Source organism: Bufo gargarizans, chromosome 1 (assembly GCF_014858855.1).
Source record: "Bufo gargarizans isolate SCDJY-AF-19 chromosome 1, ASM1485885v1, whole genome shotgun sequence".
Lineage (NCBI taxonomy): Eukaryota > Metazoa > Chordata > Amphibia > Anura > Bufonidae > Bufo > Bufo gargarizans.
The window spans coordinates 536,955,440-536,982,585 of NC_058080.1; the positions used below are offsets into that span (position 1 = coordinate 536,955,440).

Genomic DNA, 27,146 nt, shown 5'->3' on the forward strand with positions numbered 1-27,146 from the left:
TGGCACGGCATCGCAGTAGCTTATGCGCATGCCCCGACCAAGGAAGTCATCGCGCAGGCGCGGGATCTGTGTTCACTGTGGATGTTACTGTTAAGGGGGCAGGTCGCTGTGAAAGTCACTGTTAAAGGGGTGGACACGGTGGAGGTCACTGTTAACCCCTTAAGGATGTAGGACGTATCGGTACGCCCTATTTGCCGAGTCCGCGGGGATCAGAAACTTTAAAATGCCCAAAATTACGATTTGCATGCCCCCCCTGCACCCCTGCATGATTTATGTGGGTGGGAGGTGCGCAGGCGGGCGTTGCGGGAGGCGGGCGGTGCAGCATCCCCTTGCACATTGCTGACACCCTGGTATAAACGGCTGACATCTGTGCAGATGTCAGCCGTTTAACCCGCTGTATGGAAAAGGTTAACTGTCATCGGTCAGGGAGCTCCCTCCCTCGCCCATCGGGGGGCTGCTGTGCCTTTGCAGCCCCCCGATGGAGAGGAAGAGAGCCCCCCGCAGCCCAGTGCTCACCCTTCCCCGTCTGCCACAACTTCGCATGGCAACAGGACGCCTTCTCAGGCGTCCTGCTGTCCATGGTGCTGAACAGATCTATGCTAAAAGCATAGATCTGTTCAGTGTAAGTAAAATACAGTACAGAACCCTATATGGTGTACTGTACAGACATCAGACCCACTGGATCCTCAAGAACCAAGTGGGTCTGGGTAAAAAAAAAGTGAAAAAAGTTAAGAATAAAAAAAAACATTTATCACTGAATAAAATAAAAAAAATACACTACACATATTAGGTATCGCCGCGTCCGTAACGACCTGATCTATAAAACGGTCATGTTACTTTCCTCGCACGGTGAACGCCATAAAAAAAAAATATGAGAAAATTGAAATTTTGCCCACCCAAAAAAGGTAATAAAAGTGATCAAAAAAGTCGCATGTACGCCAAAATAGTACCAATCAAATCGTCATCTCATCCCGCAAATATCATACCCTACCCAAGATAATCGCCGAAAAAATGAAAAAACTATGGAAACACTAAAACATGATTTTTTTTCAAAAAGGAAATCATTGTGTAAAACTTACATAAATAAAAATAAAGTATGCATATTAGGTATCGCCGCGTCCGTATCGACTGGCTCTATAAAAATATCACATGACCTAACCCCTCAGGTGACCACCGTAGAAAACGGTTCAAAAAAAGCCATTTTTTTTTTCATCTTACGTCACAAAAAGTGTAATAGCAAGCGATCAAAAAATCATATGCACCCCAAAATAGTGCCAATCAAACCGCCATCTCATTCCGCAAAAAATTAGACCCTACTTAAGATAATCGCCCAAAAACCGAAAAACTATGGCTCTTAGACTATGGAGACACAAAAAAAAATTTGGGTTTTAAAAATGAAGTCATTGTATAAAACTTACATAAATAAAAAAAATTGTATACATCTTAGGTATCACCGCGTCCGTGACAACCTGCTCTATAAAATTACCACATGTCAGATGAATGTTGTAAATAACAAAAAAAAGTGCCAAAAAAGCTATTTCTTGTTACCTTGCCGCACTAAAAGTGTAATATAGAGCAACCGAAAATCATATGTACCCTAAACTAGTACCAACAAAACTGCCACCCTGTCCCGTAGTTTCTAAAATGGGGTCACTTTTTTGGAGTTTCTACTCTAGGGGTGCATCAGGGGGGCTTCAAATGGGACATGGTGTCAAAAAACCAGTCCAGCAAAATCTGGCTTCCAAAAACCATACGGCGCACCTTTCACTCTACGCCCCGCGGTGTGGCCGTACAGTAGTTTACGGCCACATATGGGGTGTTTCTGTAAACGGCAGAGTCAGGGCAATAAAGATACAGTCTTGTTTGGCTGTTAACCCTTGCTTTGTTAGTGGAAAAAATGGGTTAAAATGGAAAATTAGGCAAAAAAATGAAATTCTCAAATTTCATCCCCATTTGCCAATAATTCTTGTGCAACACCTAAAGGGTTAACAAAGTTTGTAAAATCAGTTTTGAATACCTTGAGGGGTGTAGTTTATAGCATGGGGTCATTTTGGGCGGTTTCTATTATGTAAGCCTCGCAAAGTGACTTCAGACCTGTAGTGGTCCCTAAAAATTGTGTTTTTGTAAATTTCTGAAAAATTTCAAGATTTGTTTCTAAACTTCTAAGCCTTGTAACATCCCCAAAATATAAAAAAACCTTCCCAAAATAATTCAAACATGAAGTAGACATATAGGGAATGTAAAATCATCACAATTTTGGGGGGTATTACTATGTATTACAAAAGTAGAGAAACTTAAACTTTGAAATTTGCAAGTTTTTCCAAATGTTTGGTAAATTAGGTATTTTTTTATGCAAAAAAATAAAAAAAATTGACTTCATTTTACCAGTTTCATGAAGTACAATATGTGACGAAAAAACAGTCTCAGAACGGCCTGGATAAGTCAACGTGTTTTAAAGTTATGAGCACTTAAAGTGACACTGGTCAGATTTGCAAAAACTGGCCAAGTCCTTAAGGTGAAATAGGGCTGAGTCCTTAAGGGGGCAGGGGCCATTATTAAAGGGGCAACTGCTGTGGAGGTCACTGTTAAGGCAGCAGGGTACTGTGGAGGTCACTGTTAAGGGGGTGGGCCCCTGAGGTGGTCAATGTCAAGGGAGTGGGGTGCTGTGAAACTCACTGTTAAAGGGGAGGGCTGCTGTGAAGGTCAAAGTTAAGGGGATGGGCTGCTGTGGAGGTCCCATTTTAAAGTGGGGGGTCAGTGTTAAGGGGTGGGGGGCTGTGGAGTTCACTGTTAAAGGGGCAGGGTACTGTAGAGGTCACTGTTATGGGGGATACTGTCGATATCTTTTAACAACACACACAAACATTAGATGAAATATACCTGTGCGAAGCTGGGTCCTTCTGCAAGTTATTGTACAAACAAACTGTGCGTTTCGGCACCACATCGGTCCCTTCATCAAATGTTGTGAATTACATGATTAGGGGACCGCTGCAGTTCCAAAACGTGTAGTACGTTTAGACAACACTGAAAGTGCCATATTACCAAGTGCCACACCATTATGGCTGTCTCTGTAAAGAATAAATCAAGGCAACTGGACGTACTGTAGATTTCTTGAAAACGTTTCACTCGTTCTTCCAACGAGCTTTCTCAATTCTGAGTGATTGTACAAGAATTCTGGGAATAAATATGTAACTGAATCCACATCTGGTAATTATACCCAGCGTTGGGTCAAAGGCGGGGGGGTTAGACATCTATTGTCTGCCACATACAATGCTGTCTTGACACCTTTTTCTGGGAAGTCTTTATCACCTACTGACTCCAATTAGGATAATGGAATCAACACCTTTGACCCAATGCTGGGTCTAATTACCAGATGTGGATTCAGTTACATATTTATTCCCAGAATTTTTTGTACAATCACTCAGAATTGAGAAAGCTCGTTGGAAGAACGAGTGAAACGTTTTCAAGAAATCTACAGTAAGTCCAGTTGCCTTGATTTATTCTTTACATGAGAACCTTATGAGAACCTTCACAGACATTATGGCTGTCACCTACCTACATATCTATATATCTAGTATGTAGAAGGGATCACAGCACGCCAGTAATTCAATGAAGCTGTAGATTTATTTTCATGTTCCCTAAAAACTGCAACATTTCAGCTCCCACCTGAGTTTTTTTTTTTTTTTCAAGCAAAATGCCTTATTACCAAGTTCCATATCATTATGGTTACCTATCCACCTACCTACATCTATCTATCTACATATCTATTATCTATCTATCTCATATCTATCTACATATCTATCTATCATTATCTATCCATCTATCTATCTATCTAAGGCTACTTTCACACTGGCGTTTCTGGGTCCGCCTATAAGATCCGTTTCAGGGCTTTCACAAGCGGCCCAAAACGGATCAGTTTTGCCCCAATGCATTCTGAATGGATAAGGATCAGTTCAGAATGCATCAGTTTGCCTCCGTTCAGCCTCTATTCCGCTCTGGAGGCGGAGCCAAACAGATATGTCCTGACTTACAATGCAAGTCAATGGAGACAGATCCATTTTCACGGACACAATATGGTGCAATTGAAAACGGATCCGCCTCCCATTGACTTTCAGTGTAAGTCAAAACAAATCCGTTTGCATTATGAACAAAAAAATAAATGTTCTGAACAGATACAAGCGTTTTCATTATAGGTGCGGATCCGTCTGTGCAGATACCAGACGGACCCGCACCTAACGCAGGTGTGAAAGTAGCCTAACTGCGAAGACACCGAGGAATAAAGAAAAAAACGCAGCACTTCCATATGATGAAAAAAATATGTAGTCCTTTATTCACTCATGCAACGTTTCAGTTCACCTGTGGGACCCACGCGTACCTCTAAAACGGAGCCCACAAAATGAAGGAGAGCAGACCGCGCATGTGCGGCAGGACTGCCCTATGGAAACGAATGTAGCGCGGTGGGCTTCCTGTTCATTTCTATGGGACTTCCGAAAGTGCTCAGCTATTTTCGGCACTCCCATAGAAATGAATGGAGGATAGTTGTGCATGTGCAATCCGCTTTTCTTCTTTTGGTGGGCTCTGTTTTAGAGATAGGTGCGGGTCCCACCTCAGACATTGGGGGGCAAATCTTAGCAATATGCCCCCAATGTACATATGCTCCATACACAACGGAGTAGATTTAGTAATCCTGTCTACATTGTAGCTGGATGTCTTCATCCATACGCATGCTTTGCAAAACAGAACAGTAATGAATCCGGTGCATCTGAAGTCTAAAATGTTTATTGAGAATCCATAAAACAGGCAACAGGTGCGATGCTAAAAGTCCATACAGTGACGCTTACGCGTTTCGCACAGGTGTGTGTTTAATCGGAGCATAAAGGTATGTACAAACGTCAGTCACCTCTCCTCTCTGGTCTATTACCTTTGGATAATGCATGAAAAGTAATTAAGAGCCACCTCATGTGGCTTAGTGGAAACGCGTAAGCATATGGGGCCAGATTTATCATTAGCTCAGGTCAGAATAATGGAGTGAAAAAGTCCCCCCAAAAAAGTCCCAAACTCAAAAACTGCGCACAAATTTGCGACTTTTTTCTGCTCTGCACTATGCTCGCCAGTTTTCTGAAAGTGGGCGTGTTTTCTTATGTAAATCAATCTCTAGACAGATTTACTTTTTAATAGAACATGCGTCTTTTTCGTAAAGATGTGCGACTTTTTCGTAAAGATGTAAAGCTGCTTACTGACGGAGAAACTGCTACCGTCAAACCACATTTATTACAGTCTTAAAGGGCCGATCATAAATCTGACTTGGCTAAAACTGACTTTAGCCATATGTGAAAGTGGAGTGAGCTGTCAGAGTCATGATAAATCTGGCCCCGTGACTTTTAGCTTCACATCTGTTGCCTTGTTTAATGGGTTCCTAATAAACATTTTGGATTTCAGATGCACCGGATTCATTACTGATCTACTTTGAAGTGCAGTTCACACCTCAGGGCAAGCACTATTTTGGTCCATCTCTCACAGACCTGGCGACCACTGGAGACAATCTCATGGGGTGGGGGGTTGTGGTTTGTGATACAAGATAGGAGGTATGTCTCCAGCGTTCGCCAGGTCTATATTCTACACAGACATATGCACTTTACTGCATATTAAAAATGGTGTATGTGTTGTGTCTGCAATATGGAGAACTTTTAATATGTCCGTCTGCCTAATTGTGGAAATCCATCCCTTGCCCACTCAAGATCCATTCAAAGAAACACAGGAGGACCCACATCAGCTCGGCAAGCACCGCCATCTCCCACCTTATTAGTTGTGGTCTTAGGCTCCATTCACACTTCCGCAATTTCGTTCCGCAATTTGCGGAACGGAATTGCGGACCCATTTGCGGACCCATTTATTCCTATGGGGCAGCACGATGTGCTGCCCGGACACAGAATGGTGGACTCGCACGTCCGGGTCCGCAATTCTGTTCCCAAAAAAAATAAGCGCTGCTCCATTCTATGGGTCTGACACGGGCGTGGTCCGCTCTCCTTCACTTTGTAGGCTGTTGTAGAGATAGGTGTGTGTCCGAGAGGTGGGACCCACACTTAGCAGACATGGGGGTCATATTATGGCGATATTCCCCTACTGCATGAGATGGACCAACTAATGAAGTTTGCACTGTTTAGTCAGTCTGCGTAATGGCCATGCAGTATTGCAGGTGCTGCATATTAGCGACTGAACAGTGGAGTCCCTTATTAGTTTAAAAGGATTTTGCAAGATTTTTTAACTGATCGATGGGGGTCCGACACCCGCCAATAAGTTGTCTTGAGAAGGCATCGGCGTTCCTGTGAGCGCAGCTGCCTTCTCGTAGCTTACCGAGCACAGCGCCGTACATTGTACAGCTGCCATTAGGGATGAGCGAATCGACTTCGGATGGAACATCCGAAGTCGATTCGCATAAAACTTTGTTCTGATACTGTACAGAGCAGGAGCTTGGGTTCGGTTCTGAGGTACCACTTGGTACGAGTTCGGGAAATGGTTTTTTAAAGTATAAATCAATTTCTGGAGTTATTATGCGCAAGACTTCACAAAGTAATAACTTTGGCTCATCAGAGCCAATACATTCTAATACTGTACCGAGCTCAGTACGGGTACAGTATCAGAACGAAGTTTTATGCAAATCGACTTAGGATGTTTAATCCGAAGTCGATTCGCTTATCCCTAGAGCCCATGCTTAATATAGCAGCTCTGCCCCATTCACTTCTACAGGGCTGAGCTGCTCCTAGGCCACGTGATCGATTGCCTGTCGTTCTAGCAAAAGCAGAGAGATGGTCGGGGAAAAAAGTGTAAAGCTCTAGTTCTACTAAGGCCTCATGCACACGACCGTTTTTTTTTTAAGGTCCGCAAAAACGGGGTCCGTAGGTCTGTGACCGTTTTTTCGTCCGTGGGTCTTCCTTGTTTTTTGGAGGATCCACGGACATGAAAAATGAAAAAAAAATCTAAGTCAAGTTTGCCATTGAAATGATAGGAAAAAACGGACACGGATGACAATCTTGTGTGCATCCGTGATTTTTCACTGACCCATTGACTTGAATGGGTCCGTGAACCGTTGGCCGTGAAAAAAATAGGACAGGTCATATTTTTTTCACGGCCTGGAAACACGGATCACGGATGCGGCTGCCAAACGGTCCATTTTCCGATTTTTCCACGGACCCATTGAAAGTCAATGGGTCCGTGAAAAAAAACTGAAAACGGCACAACGGCCACGGATGCACACAACGGTCGTGTGCATGAGGCCTAACTGGCACCAGATTTTAGGTGCAGACACACTAGTAAATCTGGGTGACACTTTGGACAGTGCCTAGCCCTCTGAGAGGACATCACTGCTGTATGCGGCCCCAGACCACAGAAGAATGTGAATAAAATCACAATTTTTATAGCTGTGCCACAAAATATCAATATGTTTAATATTGTATTATAATTTAGTCAACTGCAAAATATCATAATTTTAAATTCAATAAACAGTCCACAAACACAAATGAAGAAGCTGAAGTTGGTTTATTTGGCAAATGTCACGACCATGTTCCCGCTCTCACCACCTGGAGGACTCATCATAGAGAGCAGGGCTAGAAGGTCTGCTCTGTGTATGACGTAACTGCCTAAGCGTCTCGCTGGTCTTCCTGCCATCACTGCGCCTGCGCCTCTGCGTCGTGGTGCGGGCTCTGGACTTTGCCGGTTTCTCGTCGTGGCGTGAGCGGAACCGGCGCAACCATGAGCGGGACACTGGCTAAGATCGCCGAAATCGAGGCTGAGGTGATCGGTCTGGGGGGAATCGGGAGCTGTGATTGTATCTCGGCCTGACATGTGTATGCAGCAGGCACCAGGTTACACATATGGGGGACAGGCTGGAAGTCAGTGCTAGTCCATATATATGGACACATGTCAGTGTGTGAATGGGGCTCTAACTGCAGGACGTTGTACCTGACTCATGTGGGTGCATGCAGGGCTCTGCCTGGAAATAATGACGATCTCTGTACAGCGCTCTGGACTATGTTGCTGCTATGCAAGCCACACAATACATTGATAAAACTGTTTATGATAGGAGTGAGCGAAGCGTGGATGAGGTTGTCAGAAATGATCTGCCATTAAGAGTACTTTCACACTTGCGGCAGAGGGTTCCGGCGATCCGGATGCATTTGTCAGACGGATCCGGATGACGGATCCATCTGACAAATGCATTGAAATACTGGATCCGCGACTCTCCAGTGTCATCTGCAAAAACGGATCTGGTATTAATTTTTTTTCACAGATTTAAAGGTCTGCGCATGCGCAGACCGGAATAATGGATCCGTCAATGCGGCAATATTAATGCCGGATCCGGCATTCCAGCAAGTGTTAAGGATTCCAGCAAGTGTTAATAAGTGTCTTATTCTTGTCCGTTTTGCAGTCAAGGATAGGACAATTTTACATAACGTTAAAAAAATATGGCGCCATGTTTTGCGGATCTGCGATTTGTGGACCACAAAACACTTATGGCCCTGTGCTATAACCTGTCACCGGGATTTTGTGTATAGAGCTGAGGACATGGGTTGCTAGATCACCGCTAGCACATCCGCAATACCCAGTCCCCATAGCTCTGTGTGCTTTTATTGTGGAAAAAAACGATTTGATCCATATGCAAATTACCCCGAGATGTGTCCTGTACGTGAGATGAGTCCAGCGTGAAGGAGTCCAGCACCGCCCCGCATCCTCAGAATCTCCTTGCTCCCCAACGTCAGAAAGCTAGAGCGCTGTAATCTCGCGATGCGCAGTGTCCTCATAGTGTTCCTTCCCTGTGCTGGCATCAGCCTCAGGGAAGGAACAGCGCATGCGCTAGCTCGCACATCGTGAGATTACGGCGCTCTGGCTGTGTGACGTCGGGAGATTCTGAGGATGCGGGGCGGTGCTGGGCTCCTTCACGCTGGACTCATCTCACGTACAGGACACATCTTGGGGTAATTTGCATATATTTCCACAATAAAAGCACACAGCGCTATGGGGACTGGGTATTGCGGATGTGCTAGCGGCCATCTTGCAACCCAAGTCCTCAGCTCTATACACAAAATCCTGGTGATAGATTATCTTTAAAGAGGTTTTCCAGGACTTGGATGTTAAAGGGTTCCTACCACCAGAGATACTGTTATGTAGCTGACTGACATTGGCGATGCGCTAATATCCGCACTACATAACAGTATGTTTTTTACCTTTCTCCCTGCAGTCGTTTTTGTAAAATAAGCACTTTTATAATATGCTAATGACCCTCTAGGTGCTATGTGGCGTAGATTCAGCACCTAGAGGCTCCGTCTACTCGCCCGCCCCGCTCCTTTTGATTGATGTCAGGGTTTGCAGCATCGCTGAGGAAATCCCGCGCCTACGCTGTACACTTCTGTATTCGGCGAAGTGAGTAAGGGCCGCTCTCCTGGTGCTGGCTTCCTCACTGTGACGTAGTCGGCGCAGACGCAGTGAGGAAGCCGGCACCAGGAGCGCGGCCTTCACTCACTGTGCCTGTGCCGTGTACAGAAATGAACAGCGCAGGCGCGGGATTTCTTCAACGATGCATGGAACTTGGACATCAATCAAGAGGAGCGGGGCGGGCAGAACAGGGGACCTGGGCGGGATAAAGGGTGAGTAGACGGAGCCTCTAGGTGCTGATTTTATGCCCACATAGAACCTAGAGGCTCATTAGCATATTATAAAAGTGGTTATTTTACAAAAACGGCTGCAGGGACAAATGTTAGAAACACACTGTTATGTAGTGCTGACATTAGCGCATCGCCAATGTCAGTCAGCCACATAACAGTATTTCTGGTGGTAGAAACCCTTTAATTGCATGACTTTAGGCTAGGTCAGGGATGGGCAAACTGCCACTTCTCCAGCTGTTGTAAAACTACAACTCCCATTATGCCCTGCTGTAGGCAGACTGGGCATACTGGGAGTTGTAGTTTTACAACAGCTGGAGAGACGCAGTTTGCCCATCCCTGGGCTAGGTCATCGATATCAGATTAGAGAGGCTCTGACCCCCCGCACCCTCAGCAATCGGCTATTTCGAGCAGCCAGAAAACTATACAGCGGACAGAGCTGGAAACAGAAGGCTTTGTCCTCTGAGTACTGCAGTTCATCTCCCAATCAAGTGATTGCTGGGGGTGTTGGACCTTCACTGGTCTGATGTTGATGACCATTCCTGTGGAAAAGCCACCAATATCTGAGTACGGGAAAACCCATTTAAAAGAGGATCTCAGGGATTTATATATTGATGACCTATCCTCAGGATGAGTTATCAATATCAGATCGATGGTGGTCTGACTCCTGGCACCCCCTCCGATCAGGGCCACCACTTACCAAGCATAGTGCCATACATTGTAAAGTGGCTGTGCTTGGTATTTCAGCCCAACCCCACTCATTTGAAGTACACCCCCTCACATTTTTGTATATATTTTATTCTATAGTTTAATGGAACACTGCAGAAATTACACTATGATACAATATAAAGTAGTCAGTGTACAGCTTGTATAACAGTGTACATTTGGTGTCCTCAAAATAACTCAACACACAGCCATTAATGTCTAACCCACTGGCAACAAAAGTGAGTACAGCCAATTGGCCATTTTCCCTCCCCAAGTCATGTGACCCCTTGGGCCCCTTTCACACGGGCGAGTTTTCCGCACGGGTGCAATGCGTGAGTTGAACGCATTGCACCCGCACTGAATCAGGACCCATTCATTTCTATGGGGCTGTTCACATGAGCGGTGATTTTCACGCATCACTTGTGCGTTGTGTGAAAATCGCAGCAAGATCTATTTTGTGCGTTTTCCCATGCAACACAGGGCCCATAGAAGTGAATGGGGCTGCGTGAAAATCGCAAGCAAGTGCGGATGCGGTGCGATTTTCATGCACGGTTGCTAGGAGACGATCGGAATGGGGACCCGATCTTTATTATTTTCCCTTATAACATGGTTATAAGGGAAAATAATAGCATTCTGAATACAGAATGCATAGTACAATAGCGCTGGAGGGGTTTAAAAAAAATAAAAAATTAACTCTCCTTAATCCACTTGCTCGCGCAGCTCGGCTTCTATTCTGTACTGTGTACAGACTGTCACTCCGGTCATCACATGGTCCATCACATGATCTTTTACCATGGTGATGGAGCATGTGATGACCGGAGTGACATCACCACAGGTCCTTTTCCTGTACACAGCACAGAAGAGAAGCCGAGCTGCGCGAGCAAGTGGATTAAGGTGAGTAAAATTATTATTATTATTTTTAACCCCTCCAGCGCTATTGTACTATGCATTCTGTATTCAGAATGCTATTGGGAAAATAATACAATGTGCAGAACACCGATCCCAAGCCCGAACTTCTGTGAAGAAGTTCGGTTTGGGTACCAAACATGCCGATTTTTCTCACGCGCGTGCAAAACGCATTACAATGTTTTGCAACGCCTGTGTGAAAAAGACCATAGTGTTACAAGGTCTCAGGTGTGAATGGGGAGCAGGTGTGTTACATTTGGTGTTATCGCTCTCACACTCTTTCATACTGGTCACTGGAAGTTCAACATTTATGTACAGCAACATGGCAAAGAACTCCCTGAGGATCTGAAGAAAAGAATTGTTGCTCTACATAAATATGGCCTAGACCAGTGATGTCTAACCTCCGGCTGTGGTGAAACTACGACTCCCAGCATGCTCCATTCATTTCTATGGAGTTCTGAGAAGAGTAAAGCAAGTGTACAACTTGGGAGTTGTAGTTTTACCACAGCTGGAGGTTAGCCATCACAGAACTAGGCTATAAGAAGATTGCCAACACTCTGAACCTGAGCTGCAGCGGTTTAACAAGACAGGTTCCACTCAGAACAGGCCTCGCCATGGTCGACCAAAGAAGTTGATTGTACGTGTTCAGCATCATATCCAGAGGTTGTCTTTTCAAAGTAGATGTTTGAGTGCTGCCAGCATTGCTGCACAGTTTAAAGGGATGGGGGTCAACCTGTCAGTGCTCAGACCATACGCCACACACTGCATCAAATTGGTCTGCCTGGCTGTTGTCCCAGAAGGAAGCCTCTTCTAAAGATGATGCACAAGAAAACCCACAAACAGTTTGCTGAAGACAAGCAGACTAAGGGCCTGGATTACTGGAACCATGTCCTGTGGTTTGATGAGACCAAGATAAACCGATTTGGTTCAGATGGTGTCAAACGTGTGTGTGGTGACAACCAGGTGAGGAGTACAAAGACAAGTGTCTCTTTACAGTCAAGCATGGTGGTGGGAGTGTCATGGTAAGGGGCTGAATGAGTCCTCCCGGCTGTGGGGAGCTACAGTTCATTAAGGGAACCATGAATGCCAACATGTACCGTGACATACTGAAGCTGAGCATGATCCCCTCCCTTTGGAAAATGGGCCGCAGGGCAGTATTCCAACATGATGACCACTGGCTTGCTAAAGAAACTGAGGTTAAGGGGGTTGGACTGGCCAAGCATGTGTCCAGACCTTAACCCTATTGCGCATCTGTGGGGCATCCTTAAATAAAGGTGGAGGAGCGCAAAGTCTCTAACATCCACCAGCTCCGTGATGTCATCATGGAGGAGTGGAAGAGGATTCCATTGTAAACCTGTGAAGGTCTAGTCAACTCCATACCTATGCTGGAAAAAAATGGTGGCCACACAAAATATTGACACTTTGGCACAATTTGGCCATTTTCATTTAGGGCTGTACTCGTTTTTGTTGCCAGCGGTTTAGACATTAATGGCTGTGTGTTGAGTTATTTTGAGGACACCCCAAATGTACACTGTTATACAAGCTGTAGACTGACTACTTCACATTGTATCAAAGTGTCATATCTTCTGTGTTGTCCCATGAAAAGATAGAATAAAATATTTACAAAAATGTGAGGGTTGTACTCACTTTTGTGAGATACTGTAGCTGAGATGTTCCTAGGCCATGTGACCGATGAACGTGGTGCCACATGGTCTGGAAGAAGACTAAGCACTCACGGAGCGACATGGCCTCTTCAAACAGCTGATAGGTGGGGGTCTGACTTCTGGAACCCCCACCAGTCTGATATTGATGACCTATCCTGAGGATAGGTCATCAATACATTAATCCCAGAAATGGTAGTGAAAAGTACAGTAGTTTCACTTCGCATCAAATCGGGTTGCTACTTTTATTTAGTTAAAAATTCTCTAAAAAATAATTTGAAATTCTCTACTTTTGCTAAAGACAAATCATTCCCATTGCATTGCACAGTTAGGACAACTAATAGGGGGGATTTATCTTATCGGAAAAAGGTACAGCACAGGCAACTAGAGTGATACTGCCAGTCAATGATAACATAAGATTTTTACAAATTAACCAGATTAGGCCATGAATAACGGTGCAAATTAACTACTCCTATAGATGGGGTAAGCTTAGACTGACGGTCTAGACCTGCACCAGATTTATCACAGGGGCTCCTGCTGGAGGATATATCTGGTGCAGGGAGAGACACATTTCTCTGACTGTCCCAACTATTGGTTGGCTTACTTTGGGACAGAATTTTATGCCAGAATTGTGGCACAAAAGACGCTTATTAAGACTACACTCACTTCCACTAAGCCCACCCCTTTTGAGTTTTTCAGGATTTTTTTTTTTAGAAACCCTAGTTGTTCCACTTTATAAACAGATTCTAGGTAAAACACATTCCTAAATCTTGGCCAGATCGTGTTCATGCACACCACCATATTTTTGGTCCACGTCCGATCCACGTTTTTTCGTATTCGGACTCTCATTCATTTCTATGTAATCCATGTGACGTCCACATCCATACAGCCGTATGTTCGTCCTGCAAAAAAAATTAGAACATGTCCTATTCTTCTGCGTTTTGTGTATTTTTTTTAAAATAGGGCAGGACGTTCAGGAGAGAACAGTACAGGTTAAACACGGCCATTATCATTAGGCCTTACTCATTGGATTCTTATTGTTGCCAGTCACCTTTATTTATTGTAAAAATAATTGCACTTCGCTTTGCAGATGGCCCGGACCCAGAAAAATAAAGCTACTGCACATCATCTTGGTCTACTGAAAGCCCGCTTAGCTAAGCTGCGACGTGAACTCATTACCCCAAAAGGTGGTGGAGGTGGAGGACCTGGGGAAGGTAGGTGTACCTCTGAGTCAGTACTGCTCGTTTTTCCACATGTGTTCCAGAATCAAATTGCCTTGGTTTCCTGAAATAACACAAGTTAACGTGACCATACAGCTTCAGTAGGTATCGGCAAAACACCCATTCAGCCAACAGCTGTATTTCCCAGATCCCCTATACATGCTAACACTGGTTCTACTGATGGCTCTCTCCAGACTCCCCCATACACATAAAAGCTCAGTGATGGCTGCCATAAAACTCCCTTTAGAAATCGGGTTGGGAGTGAGAGCTGTAGGTTTTTGCAGTTCCCACTGGGACCCCTTTCTAACAGCTGTAACTCTGGTTATATGGCAGCTAGTACTGGAATCCTGGTCTTGTTTTAAAGCTTAGATCATCAGCAGCTATAGCTCTACAGTATGAGAATGAGTGGTTGCTATTGTGATCGCTCATCCAGCTGCATTGTGTATGGGCAGCAGATCGCTGTTTAGTCTGCACGATCTGCTGTCTAGAAACGATAATTTAGGTGCCTGCACGAGCAACAGGATCACCCAATGAACAAGTGTTTTGCTCGTTTATCGGGTGATCAGTGGCACATTTACACGGGCAGACTGTCAGAGGAACGTTCGTTCCTGATAACCTGCCCAATAATTGCCCCATGTAAATCCAGCTTTATATAAAAACTTTTAATTAGAAGCTTGTGTACATATGTAGGACATACAGGTGATTTGATCGTGGATTTTCTGTTGTAGGCTTTGATGTTGCAAAGACCGGGGATGCTCGCATTGGATTTGTGGGATTTCCATCTGTAGGGAAGTCAACACTTCTCAGCAACCTGGCTGGTGTTTATTCAGAAGTGGCAGCCTATGAGTTCACCACACTGACCACTGTGCCTGGAGTTGTGAGATACAAGGGGGCCAAAATTCAGGTAAATATGTTGTCATGTGGTCACTAAGCCTTAAGTCCTATCTATATTGGATTAGCTTTGTGTTTTGTTTGTGAGGAAAGCGCATATGCATGTTTCCTTTTATCCTTGCTGCCCACTTAAATTAAATGGGATTTAAATGAAATATAAAAAATAAGTTGGTCCTGACTGAAGGCTTTCCGCCTCCTAAAGCCTCATTCGTACGCCCGTGTTTTGGTCAGTAATTTCCATCAGTGATTGTGAGCCAGAACCAGGAGTGGAGCCTCCACAGACAGGTGTATAACCCTGGGTTCACACCTGAGCGTTTCTCAAACGCGCGTTTTTGTCGCGCGTTTTTATGCGCGTTTTTTGTAATAGTAAACGCGCGTTTGTGTGATTGACTGCAGTGTCCTATGGCCACAAACGCGCGTCAAAACGCCCCAAAGAAGCTCAAGTACTTGATTATGCGTCGGGCGTTTTACAGCGCGATCGTACGCGCTGTAAAACGCCCAGGTGAGAACCATTCCCATAGGGAATCATTGGTTTCTCCTTGTTGAGCGTTTTACAGCGCGTAGGAACGCGCTGTAAAACGCTCAGGTGTGAACCCAGCCTAAGGGAAAGAGCCGCACCTGTTCCGTGCCTAAAGCCGCATCGGGTTTTTGCTCTAAATCACTCATGAAATCACTGGCCTGTGTGAATGAGGCATAACTGGTATCGTTCTGCATGTAGAAGCCTTGGGAAGTTAGGAGGAAATGTTTAGAGCCTGTGCCATGTAAGGCTAGGCTCACTTCTGATCTTCCACTTAGGCTGGGTTCACATTGCGTTTTAGCCCTCTGCAGGGCTTTCCGTTGGGGTTACATTTCTGAATACCAAATGTATACTATGATGGGCACAGGGTATGTTCACATTAGTGGTGACAACTGGGTTCAAGGGACTCCTCTTTGGACTCTGTTTTACCTGCTTTGTTTCCTTCTCACTAGATAGAATAACACAGTCTACCACTTAAGGCTACTTTCACACGTGTTTTGTGCGGATCCGTCATGGACGGATCTGTTCAGATAATACAACAGTCTGCATTAGTTCAGAATGGATCCGTCTTGAACACCAATAAAAGTCAATGGAGAACGGATCAGTTTTCTATTGTGCCGGATTGTGTCAGTGAAAACTGATCCATCCCCATTGACTTACATTGCTTGGCTCAGTTTCATCAAACGGACACCAAAACGCTGCAAGCCGCGTTTTGGTGTCCGCCTCCAGCGCGGAATGGAGACTGAACTAATGCATTCTGAGCGGATCCTTTTCCATTCAGAATGCAAACTGATCCGTTTTGGACCGCTTGTGAGAGCCCTGAACGGATCTCACAAACGGAAAGCCAAAACGCCAGTGTGAAAGTAGCCTTATTCTGCTCTGCAAAAAAAACTAATGGAAAGCTGGGAAAGCGGCGTTCAAAGATGAATCCTTTTGAACCCTGCTTGCCCATTTAAGTGAATTTAACCGTCATGGTACACATTTGAATATTGTCTTTCGGGTTTATTCAGATGTATACCCCCAATAGAAAACTCTGCTGAGGACTAAGACTCAATGTGAACCCAGCCTTGGCAGATCTGTTTAACAGATACCAAAAACCAGAAGACGTCTTTGTATAATGGATGCAAACAGATATCAGTGTTTAATAAAAATCCATCACTGCATTTTTTTTTCCTGTTGGACACACAAGCACAGTAAACTCCACTTTTTGTGTCTGCAAAATAGTCACGTATTATATGATATAGTATTTTTCGCCCCATAAGACACACTCCCACCCCTCCGTCCGGCCACCACCAAGCGCGCTCCCTATAAAAATTCACTTGTATTATTCTATTTTCGGCGGACTCGTAGAAAATGAATGGAGGGCGAATGTGCTGTGTTCCCTCCAACACTTTACCACCTTGCGGGGCTCCGTTCCAGATATTGGTGTGGGACCGGCACCTATAAGACAATGGGGGCATAGCTGTTTTGAATATTTATCCATCTATTTGTTTTTATGAATATTGCACTTTATTTTTATTTTTTTTCAATAAATTGTTTCCTTTTCATAAATGACATCTTATGTATTTGTTTTCTACCAGTTGCTTGACCTTCCTGGAATCATTGAGGGAGCCAAGGATGGAAAAGGCAGAGGTCGCCAAGTAATTGCGGGTAAGTCGATATTTCCTGATTATGCATATTACTACAATGCTAACTTTTTTTAAAATATAATTTGCGTTACACCTACAGTGGCCCGCACATGCAATTTAATCCTTATTGTCTTGGATGTATTGAAACCTTTGGGGCACAAAAAGATCATTGAAAATGAACTGGAGGGCTTTGGTATCCGATTGAACAAGCAACCACCAAACATTGGATTCAAGAAAAAAGACAAAGGTGGCATTAATCTTACTGCCACGGTGAGTTGTGTGGTAAACCAGTATTTAGGATGTTGTGATATTTCAGTACAGGTTCATAATGTATGGTATGTAAAGGTGCCTTCACACAAAGCAGATTTCATTGCAGAAAATTCCTGAGCCTGAAAATCTGTTCCATTCTTCTGAATAGGGCTTGCAGAACTCCATGTGTTTCCGGCCAAAACAAGGATGAATGGACCTAATTATTCAGTCACAGAAATTTTCTGCAACAAAGTCTGGCATGTGTGAAGGCACCCTTAGGCCTCATGCACACAACTGTTTTTGTGGTCCACATCCGAGCCGCATTTTTTGCGGTTCGGGTGCGGACCCATTCACTTCAATGGAGCCGCAAAAGATACGGACAGCACTCCGTGTGCTGTCTACATCCGTTGCACCGTTCCGTGGCCCGGCAAAAAAACTATAGCATTCTTGTCTGTTTTTTTGCGGACAAGAATGGGCATTTCCACAATGGGCCGCCCGTTCCATTCCGCAAATTGGAGACGTCATATAGGCGGCTTCCGTTTTTTGCGGATCCGCGGATTGCGGACCGCAAAAAAACGGCACGGTCGTGTGCATGAGGCCTAAGAAAGTCTTTAGTTCTAGTAAATTGGTAAATGACTATTGGTAAATTGTTGTCACTCATGTATACATGGCTTGGTACAGGCAAGTAACCGGTCAGTAAGTCTTAGGTCCCTTTTCACACGAGCGAGTTCCGTTCACTTCAGGCATTGCACCCGCACTGACCCATTCATTTCAATGCGTCTGTGCACGTGTTGTTGGTTTTATTTATTTATTTATTTTTTCACGCATTAGTTCTGCGCAGCATGTTTTATATTCTGCGTTTTTCACGCAGCCCTGGCCTCATAGAAGTGAATGGGGCTTCGTTAAAAAAAAACGCTTTGCATCCGCAAGCAAGTGCGGATGCAATGCATTTTTCACTGATGGTTGCTAGATGTTGTTTGTAAACCTTCAGGTTTTTTTTTTTCACACGCGTGAAAAACTCATCAAAACACATTGCACCATCGCGGAAAAAAACTGAATGCAATCGCAGACAAAACTGACTGAACTTGCTTGCAAAATGGTGCAAGTTTCACTGAACGCATCCGGAGCCAATCCAGGCTTGTGGAAAAGAGGCCTTAGAAGATACATTTCTGTGTGAACCTTAAAGGGATTATCCCATAGCTAATGTAAAAAATGAAAATCATACATATATAGGACACGACAACCTCTTTCTAACAAAGCTAGAACCAGCCCTGTACCTCGCATGGATCCAGAGATCTCCCCATTAATTTCTCTTCTAGATTTATATCAAGCTGACAGCTCAGGGAGCGTGTCCTTACTGCTGCAGCTAAGGGGGCGTGTCCATGCTCTCCCTATCACAGCTTAGGAGGCAGTTGAAAGATGAAACTAAGCATGTGCGGCCTTAATGAGCCGGTCAAAGAAATAAGAATATGTGCTATACAGATACATTTTATTAAATAACTCATTGGCTATACAACATTTTTAATTACATGCAATTACAAAAGTATTCAGATCCAAGTGCTGGTTTCAAAACTGTAGAATATTGTTTGTGGGACAACCCCTTTAACTGACTAAAGCCTGTACACTGTACCGTATGATTTGGATGTTATATGAGATTGTTCCATTTTCAGTGTGCTCAGAGTGAGCTGGACTTGGAGACGGTGAAGAGTATCCTGGCGGAGTACAAAATTCATAATGCAGATATTACCATGCGCAGCGATGTTACAGCTGATGACCTTATTGATGTTGTTGAAGGAAATAGGTATTTAATCTCTCTAGGTGGATTGTGATCTTATTGGGGGAGATCTGCAAAGCTAAATGTGCCAGATTTATTATGTTGTAAACTCTAGCCCACATTACTATTCTGAATTCTGGCATAAGATCCACCTCGTCTAATCTGCTAAGGGCTCTTTCACACCTGCGTTCTTTTCTTCCGGCATAGAGTTCCGTCGTCGGGGCTCTATGCCGGAAGAATACTGATCAGGATTTTCCTAATGCATTCTGAATGGACAGTCCGTCCTTCAGGATGTCTTCAGTTCCGGAACGGAACGTTTTTTGGCCGCAGCAAATAGCGCAACATGCTGCGTTTTTTGCTCCGGCCAAAAATCCGGAACACTTGCCGCAAGGCCGGATCCGGAATGAATGCCCATTGAAAGGCATTGATCCGGATCCGGCCTTAAGCTAAACGTCGTTTCGGCGCATTGCCGGATGCGACGTTTAGCTTTTTCTCAATGGTTACCATGGCTGCCGGGATGCTAAAGTCCTGGCAGCCATGGTAAAGTGTAGTGGGGAGCAGCATACTTACCGTCCGTGCGGCTCCCGGGGCGCTCCAGAGTGACGTCAGGGCGCCCCAAGCGCATGGATGACGTGATCGCATGGATCACATGATCCATGCGCATGGGGCGCTCTGACGTCATTCTGGAGCGCCCCGGGAGCCGCGCGGACTGTAAGTATACTGCTCCCCCGCTCCCCACTACTACTATGGCAACCAGGACTTTAATAGCGTCCTGGGTGCCATAGTAACACTGAAAGCATTTTGAAGACGGATCCGTCTTCAAATGCTTTCAGTACACTTGCGTTTTTCCGGATCCGGCGTGTAATTCCGGCAAGTGGAGTACACGCCGGATCCGGACAACGCAAGTGTGAAAGAGGCCTAAGGAAGAGGAAAATTGGCGTGGCTTTGCTGGAAGTAGGTGTAGCTTAAGATGCAACATTATGCACCAAAATTTTGTTGCAAAATAAACTGACCAATAGTTGGCATAAAGTTTTACTAGACAGGTTGAAGGTCCACCAGATTTATCATCCAGCCACTGTGATATATCCAGTGGATTTTTAGGGTTTCTGCTGGGGTCCGTTCACACAGCAGAATTTGCCGGTGGAATTTTGGCTTGGACACTGCAGCATTCAAAGTAAATAACCGTGGCAGAAACCGCGGCGGATTTTGACAGCATCAAAATCCGCCGTGTGAACTTGGCCTTTAGGTGAACTAGGCCTTAGACTTGCACTGGTACCGGCTGTGTGCATTCCGCATTTTGCAGAACGACCAGTCACTAATAGAACAGTCCTACCCTTGTCCGTAATGCGGACAAATAGGACATGTTCTATTTTTTGAGGAACGGACACGGAATGCACACTGAGTCATTTCTGTTTTTTGGGCCTAATTGAATGGTTGTGCATATGGGCCACAAAAAAAATGGAACAGACATGGGGAAAAAAAATAGCTGACAATCACAATCTGCCCCACAGTACTCGCTAGACAATTTTGGAAAGGGTCTATAAAAGGGGTGTAGCTTACAGTATAGGTCTAAAGTATGGCAGGGAAAAGTGTCCAGCAAAAAACGCCAGATCTGTCATAACACTGTGAGCCACTGTGATAAATATGGCACTTTCTCTACCTGATTGGTCTAGTTTTTAAGCTGTCCAAATTTAAGATCATAATATATCTCCCTGTAGTTGTAATAAACTGTATTTTTCTGTTCTATTCATCTGTTTCTTTCAGGGTTTACATACCTTGCATCTATGTATTGAATAAGATTGACCAGATCTCAATCGAAGAATTAGATGTCATTTACAAAGTGCCACACTGTGTTCCCATCTCTGCCCATCACCGCTGGAACTTCGATGATCTCTTAGAAAAGATCTGGGATTACTTACGATTGGTTCGAATGTAAGTGGTAGACAGGATAAAGATGCAGAGAATGTGTTTTTGTTTTTGGTTTTTTTTCTGCCCCTCTTTCTAAGAGCTATCATTTCTACTTTTCTGTTCATAGACTAATATGACACTTTATTTTTATCCTGCAAAAATACAATATATTTTTCACCCTATAAGACGCAACTAGGTTTTAGAGGAGGAGAATAAGAAAATAAATATTTTATATTTAGACCTCAAATCAGGCCCCCAATCAGACGTTGTCTCACAGCCCCAGTCGGAACCCCAATGTTAATAAGACTCTCAATCAAACTTTAGATTAGACCCACAATTGGACCTCATCTCAGAGCCCAATGTGAATGACCCACAATCAGACCTCAGCTAATAGCTCCAATATAAAAGCACAGCCGAGGACCAGGAAGCGATGAGTACAGAGCCCGGGGAGTGCTGCATTCACCTCTTCCCAGTACTGAAGAGTGTTTCCATAATGGAAGTGCTCATTAGTATTCACCCCATAAGACGCAGTGACTTATTTCCCCCACTTTTGGGGGGGGGGGGGGGGAATACGTCTTTATGGGGTGAAAAATATGGTACATTTAAATTGTCATATCATGTGTTGGGTAATATATTTTGTGGGGGTGAAAAAAACCAACATTTTGCAGTTGTTTTTTTTGGAGTTTAAGTCGTTCAATAAAGGGGTTGTCCCGAGTTATGAAAAAAAAAAAATATATAGCACTGAAAATCTGATATAACTGAGCTAAGCAAGTTTTATGCAAAAAAAATATATCTATTTTTCCTCATTTCCCTGGTTCTCTCCTGGCCCTTTGTTTACATGCAATAAAAACAATCTCTGCCCCTCCCCCTGCTCTGCTAAGGGAGTAAATACAAGTACTGCCCTGAGTGACATGTCTGCCTGCTGGGAGACTCTGCAGCATGTTGTATGTGTAGGACTACAAGTCCCAGCTGTATAATGACACTGCTAAGGGAGTGGATACAAGAGCTGTCCTGAGTGCTGGGAGACTCTGCAGCATGTTGCATCTGTAGAACTACAAGTCCCACCTGCATAATGACACTGCTAATACACACAGGATCTTCCCCCTACCTTCTTGTGTAATGCTCTCTCTAGTATATCAGCTCCAGTGCCCAGAATTGTCCCTGCCTGCAGAGCTGTGCAGCTGAAGGGGTTAAGAATCCTAGCAGAGTAGACGGCAGTGAAGGGGGGCGTGGCCAGCACAGTGACCTCTCGTTTACAGGCTTGTAAACGACCTTTATCGGAGCAGGGAGAGAAGCTGACATCACAGGTCATGTGACCCTCAGCGAAATCTGAGAAACCAGGCACCGGAGATAAAGTGAGTGAATTGGAAAGCTGTTATATTTGCTTAGTTAGGAACAAAGAAAGAATGAAAAAATAACTCGGATAACTCCTTTAAGTACTAAAAATTACGTGACTTCCTTATTCTGTTTATCAGTATGATACCACTTATTTTATTTTTTGGGGGGGAAGGGACGTAAACCAAAACAAAAAGGTCAGTTTTGTTTTTTTTTCCATTATGGCGTTAGTACTTTTCTGTTGTGGCAATACCAATTACCATATTTTTCGGACTATAAGAAGCACTTTTTAGCTAGAAAAATTGTTGTTAAAAAGTCCCTGCATCTTATAGACAGAAGGCAGAGCTCTGGACTGGTGTGCATTTGACTATCTCCATCTGCTCTGCCCTCCACTCCCCGGTCCTGTCCTGCTCTGCGCTCCTTGTGTGAGCAGTAAAGCATGAAGGAGAGGAGGGGGAGGCCGTTAGAGCCAGCGATAGATCAGACGCTGCGGTGTTGCTCTGAGCAGCTTGGACTTCTTCAAAGGAAGATATATTACAGTAGTGTGACTCCTAGTAGAGAAAAGCTGATTTGCTGGGTGTAGTAATGCATTTTCCTCTTTAGCAGTCACAACCACAGCGTGTGAGAACATTCAGCCTGAAGAATCATGGTCATAGACAGTGCTCTATGGGGCCAGAATCGTTCACCCACTATTTAGTTTGCATGTTGTCGACACTACATCCCGTTTACACAGGACATCTGCTGCTGAAAACAGTTTTTTAGGCCAGTATAAAAGAGGTGACCAGACTACAAATGCTGCCACATTTACACATGATCACAAACAAGCGTTGTTATGAACACTCATGGAGCCGCTTATCTCCTGTACAAAAGCACCTGTGAATTTTTATTTAGGGGGTGGGGAAAGAATACACTTTGATCATTTCTGCATTAGATTGCAGTAATATACTATTACAGTGTATGGGAATTCTCCACACTGCAGTTCGCTATGGCAGGCTTCAGGAGCTTCATAGGGCCCCAGGCTGCCGTAGCTACTGATCGGAGTCCTGTGATTTTTGAGGCTCCGATTGGAGGACTAAGGGAGCCCCTTCCTCTGTCTAACCACTCTGATGCCGCAGTCACTACTGAACACTGCATTTGAGGGGTTAAATGACCAGGATTGGCTTTCTCGGTCGTTGCTGCCAGCTGCATTATAAAGTTGCCACCCACTGTGTTCGGAGCAAGCTCCACTCATACTCTGTGCACGTGTGACAGATATCAGTCCTATAGAGCGAAGGGGTTGAACTTATAGTCTATAGGTATGTTATAGAGCAGAGTTTTATGGACAAAGATTCAGTGTAACTTGTGTTTTATTCATTTTAAATCACTGTTCTTTTTATTCTTAGGCGTTTAATGGGTGGTCCCACTCAGTTAGTGAATAGGGCCACCCACTGGACTACTACACATTGAAAAAGCAGGGATTTAAAGGGTAGCCACCTTTGTTGGAAAAAAAATAATAATAAACACAGCGCTCTGCCTCTGCAGGTTTCATAGGCACTGCGCAGCTTTTTGATCGTTTGGAGTATAGATCACGTACTTTTTATGGATCCGTAGATCACATGCTCGAAAAGAGAAAACGGGCCTATGAAAGCCACAGGGGTAGAGCTCTCTGAGCAGCACTTCTGCACCTTTTGTTTCAATAATGGTTTAGTTACCCTTTAAAAAAAAAGTTAATTACAAGTTTTACTGAATCTTTTCCCCTAAATCAATGTCAATCTGCTCAGCTCCTCTTGCTCTCTAACATGCTGCCTGCCGACTGCATTGCATTTCATGGTGACAGGTTTGCTTTAATGTATGATAAAGTGATTTGATTGCTGAGTAGTAATGTATAATATGTATAATAATGCCTTTTGGATTAGGGGCCATGCATTACTCGCCACCAAAGATGATAATGTACTTATTTTTGTCTCTAGCTACACTAAACCGAAGGGTCAGTTGCCCGATTACACTTCACCAGTTGTGCTTCCTGACTGTCATACAACAGTTGAAGACTTTTGCACTAAAATTCACAAAAACCTCATCAAAGAATTCAAGTAGTGAGTATCTTGCACATCTGATTTGAAGAATATTTTTTTACGTATGTGCTTTCAAATACAGTTGAGGTCACTTCTATAGGCACCCTTGATTGTTTAGTATAAAAAAGCCAATATCCTCAAATAAGTGGATATGTACTAACTCTGTATCATTAGAAATTCTATTTAAATAGCATGTCCAAATACATTTAACACAAAAGTTACCCTGTCATATACATGTAGTCATTTCCACAGTATGTGACAAGAACAGTTTAGTCTGACCCCCCCCCCCCCCCCGCTAGAGCGCCGTAATCTCGAGATGCGCGAGCTAGCGCATCCGCAGTTCGTTCCCTGAGGCTGATGCCAGCACAGGGAAGGAACACTATGCCGATACTGCGCATGCGCTAGCTCTCGCATAGCGAGATTACGGTGCTCTAGCTTTGTGACGTCGGGGAGCAAGGAGGAGATTCGGAGGATGCGGGGTGGTGCTGGGCTTCACAGTGGGCGCGGCTGGGCTCCGGAAACGTTAGTAGCCTCATTTATATATAGATATTCGGTTTTTTTTACACAATAAAAGCACAGAGAGCTATGGGGACTGGATATTGCGGATGTGCTAGCAGCCCATGTCCTCAGCTCTGTAGCCGAAATCCAGGTGACAGGTTCCCTTTAACTCTTTGCAGTGCAGAGGGTTAATCTGTGGCAAATCACATGCCATACCCATAGATTGTTTGAGACTTGTACTTCAACAAAATTAGGATGCATAACTGAGAATGCGTTGAGTGGAGGTAGAGAGGATGTCTCCTTGAGAAATTAGACATAGCTGTCTGCCTGTTCCTTCTCCACGGGATGCAGCCTGCCCTTAATGGCATGTGATTCATTGTAAAAGGAGCCATACTGGTAACTGTTGTAATAAAAATGTATTGCTGTATATGTGGACTTTATTCATAAAGTGCACTATGACTTCAGGATATTCTGTGATTACTTTTTTGTCTTTCCCCTGCTCACAGTGCTTTGGTTTGGGGTTCTTCTGTAAAACACAATCCACAAAAAGTTGGTAAAGATCACGTAATGGAAGATGAAGACGTCATTCAAATAGTAAAGAAGTGATCAATGTAAGACTGCCTTGTCACATAGAGCACCTCGGCACCGTATTTCTGCAAGTAACTGTTCATCCTTCTGTAAATATCTTATTCAAAGTGTCAATAAAATTCTGCTTCAGTATCCCTTCATTAGAGTGCTTTATTAGTGGTGATGTAAGAGAACAGATATATGAATGTGTTTATTTAGCAAGGTTTTTCACTTTCCTTCATGCTTATTCCCATTGCACATTAAAAAAAAAAAAACACCTTCCTTTGCAATGCAGAGGGTTAAAGCAGTTGCAACTACATTTAACTCGGTGCAGATTTCTCGCCCATTTTCCTTGGGGGACACAGACCTTGGGTATAGCTCAGCTCCCTAGGAGGCGTGACACTAAGTAAAACTGTTAAGCCCCTCCTCCATCAGCTATACCCTCAGCCTGGAGATAGAGGCTACCAGTTTTAGCTTAGTGTCCAAGGAGGCAAGACACTCCCTGCTACTGCAGGGCTGTTTTCTCCTTGATATTTTATTTTTCTTTCTAATTTTGTTATTTTCCTTTTTCCTAGGGATACCAGAGACGCATTAGACCTCTCTGCTCTCCCGGGGTTGAGCTGCGCCAGTGCCAACTTATCTGCACTGCTGCCTCCCCCACAGAAGCAATAGGAGGATCTGGGCAGCAATGGCTCCCCTACATCCCGCCAGCTAGGGGGTCGCCCGCACGCCAAGCCCCTCTCCCAGCTTCCTGCCACTGCGGTGCCAGTGGCTGAAGGGGCGACCCTGCTGGAAGGAACTGAGGGTGAAGACGTCGTTCGGTGAGATGGCTATTCCAGCCCATACCCCGTCCCTATTTGCAGCACTACCCCTCTGAGTAAGGGGGGCACCCGTGGTCGCTCATTCTGAGCGCTCAAGCAGACCCTCCCCAGCTCCCCTCAGGTTATCCTCAGCAGGGGGGCCGCCTTCCTCCACGCCGTTCCCCCCACGCTGCTTTCTTCAGCCCGGCATTCTTTCTCCCTCTCTCCCTTCCCGCCGCCGCCCGCTCCGTTCCGATCGGGGGGCGGGGCTAATGCCCGACATGGGCAGATCGCGGCGGAGCTTGTTTCTCGGCGGTGCAAGGGACATGGTGGCAGAAGGTCACCCACCTGGGCAAATCGCCGCACTCTAGGGGCCTGCGGGCCCTTTATTTTCTGGCATCTGGCTTCTTCTTAGCCCTGAGAGCATTTTCGGCAGCAGGGGGCGTGGCTTACGCGCGTGTCATGTTGGGGGCGGAGCAAGCGCTGGAGGGGGCGGAGCTTGTTTCCCCGCGATTCTGCTGAGATTTCCCGCGCTTCCTCTCTCCTGACAGGAAGCTGAGACACGGTGGGGGACTCTAAACTCCTGTGTACATCGCTCGGCTTCTGTGGGCGCTATCTGCTGGCTCACTGCTGTTGCTGCTCTCTGCTGCTGCTGCTGATCTGCTCCATCTCTACTCCTGACGTTCTTCTGAGGCACTGGTAGGACAGTTAACCCTCTCCTAACCCTCCTGGTCATAGCTGCTATAACCCTTTGTGGTCTCTATATTAGAGTACAACCAC

The 27,146-nt window shown here is 44.8% G+C and overlaps 1 protein-coding gene across 1 annotated transcript; it reads left to right on the top strand.

Moving 5' to 3' along the window:
- The first annotated feature begins 7,656 nt into the window (after positions 1–7,656).
- On the top strand, positions 7,657–25,719 carry DRG1 (developmentally regulated GTP binding protein 1). The gene is made up of 9 exons (XM_044289506.1): positions 7,657–7,791; positions 14,019–14,142; positions 14,877–15,052; positions 17,137–17,206; positions 17,285–17,454; positions 19,104–19,234; positions 20,972–21,139; positions 24,400–24,522; positions 25,506–25,719. Exons 1-9 carry the CDS (start codon positions 7,750–7,752, stop codon positions 25,603–25,605), a joined length of 1,104 nt encoding a protein of 367 aa, XP_044145441.1. The 5' UTR covers positions 7,657–7,749; the 3' UTR covers positions 25,606–25,719.
- The last annotated feature ends 1,427 nt before the right edge of the window (positions 25,720–27,146 follow it).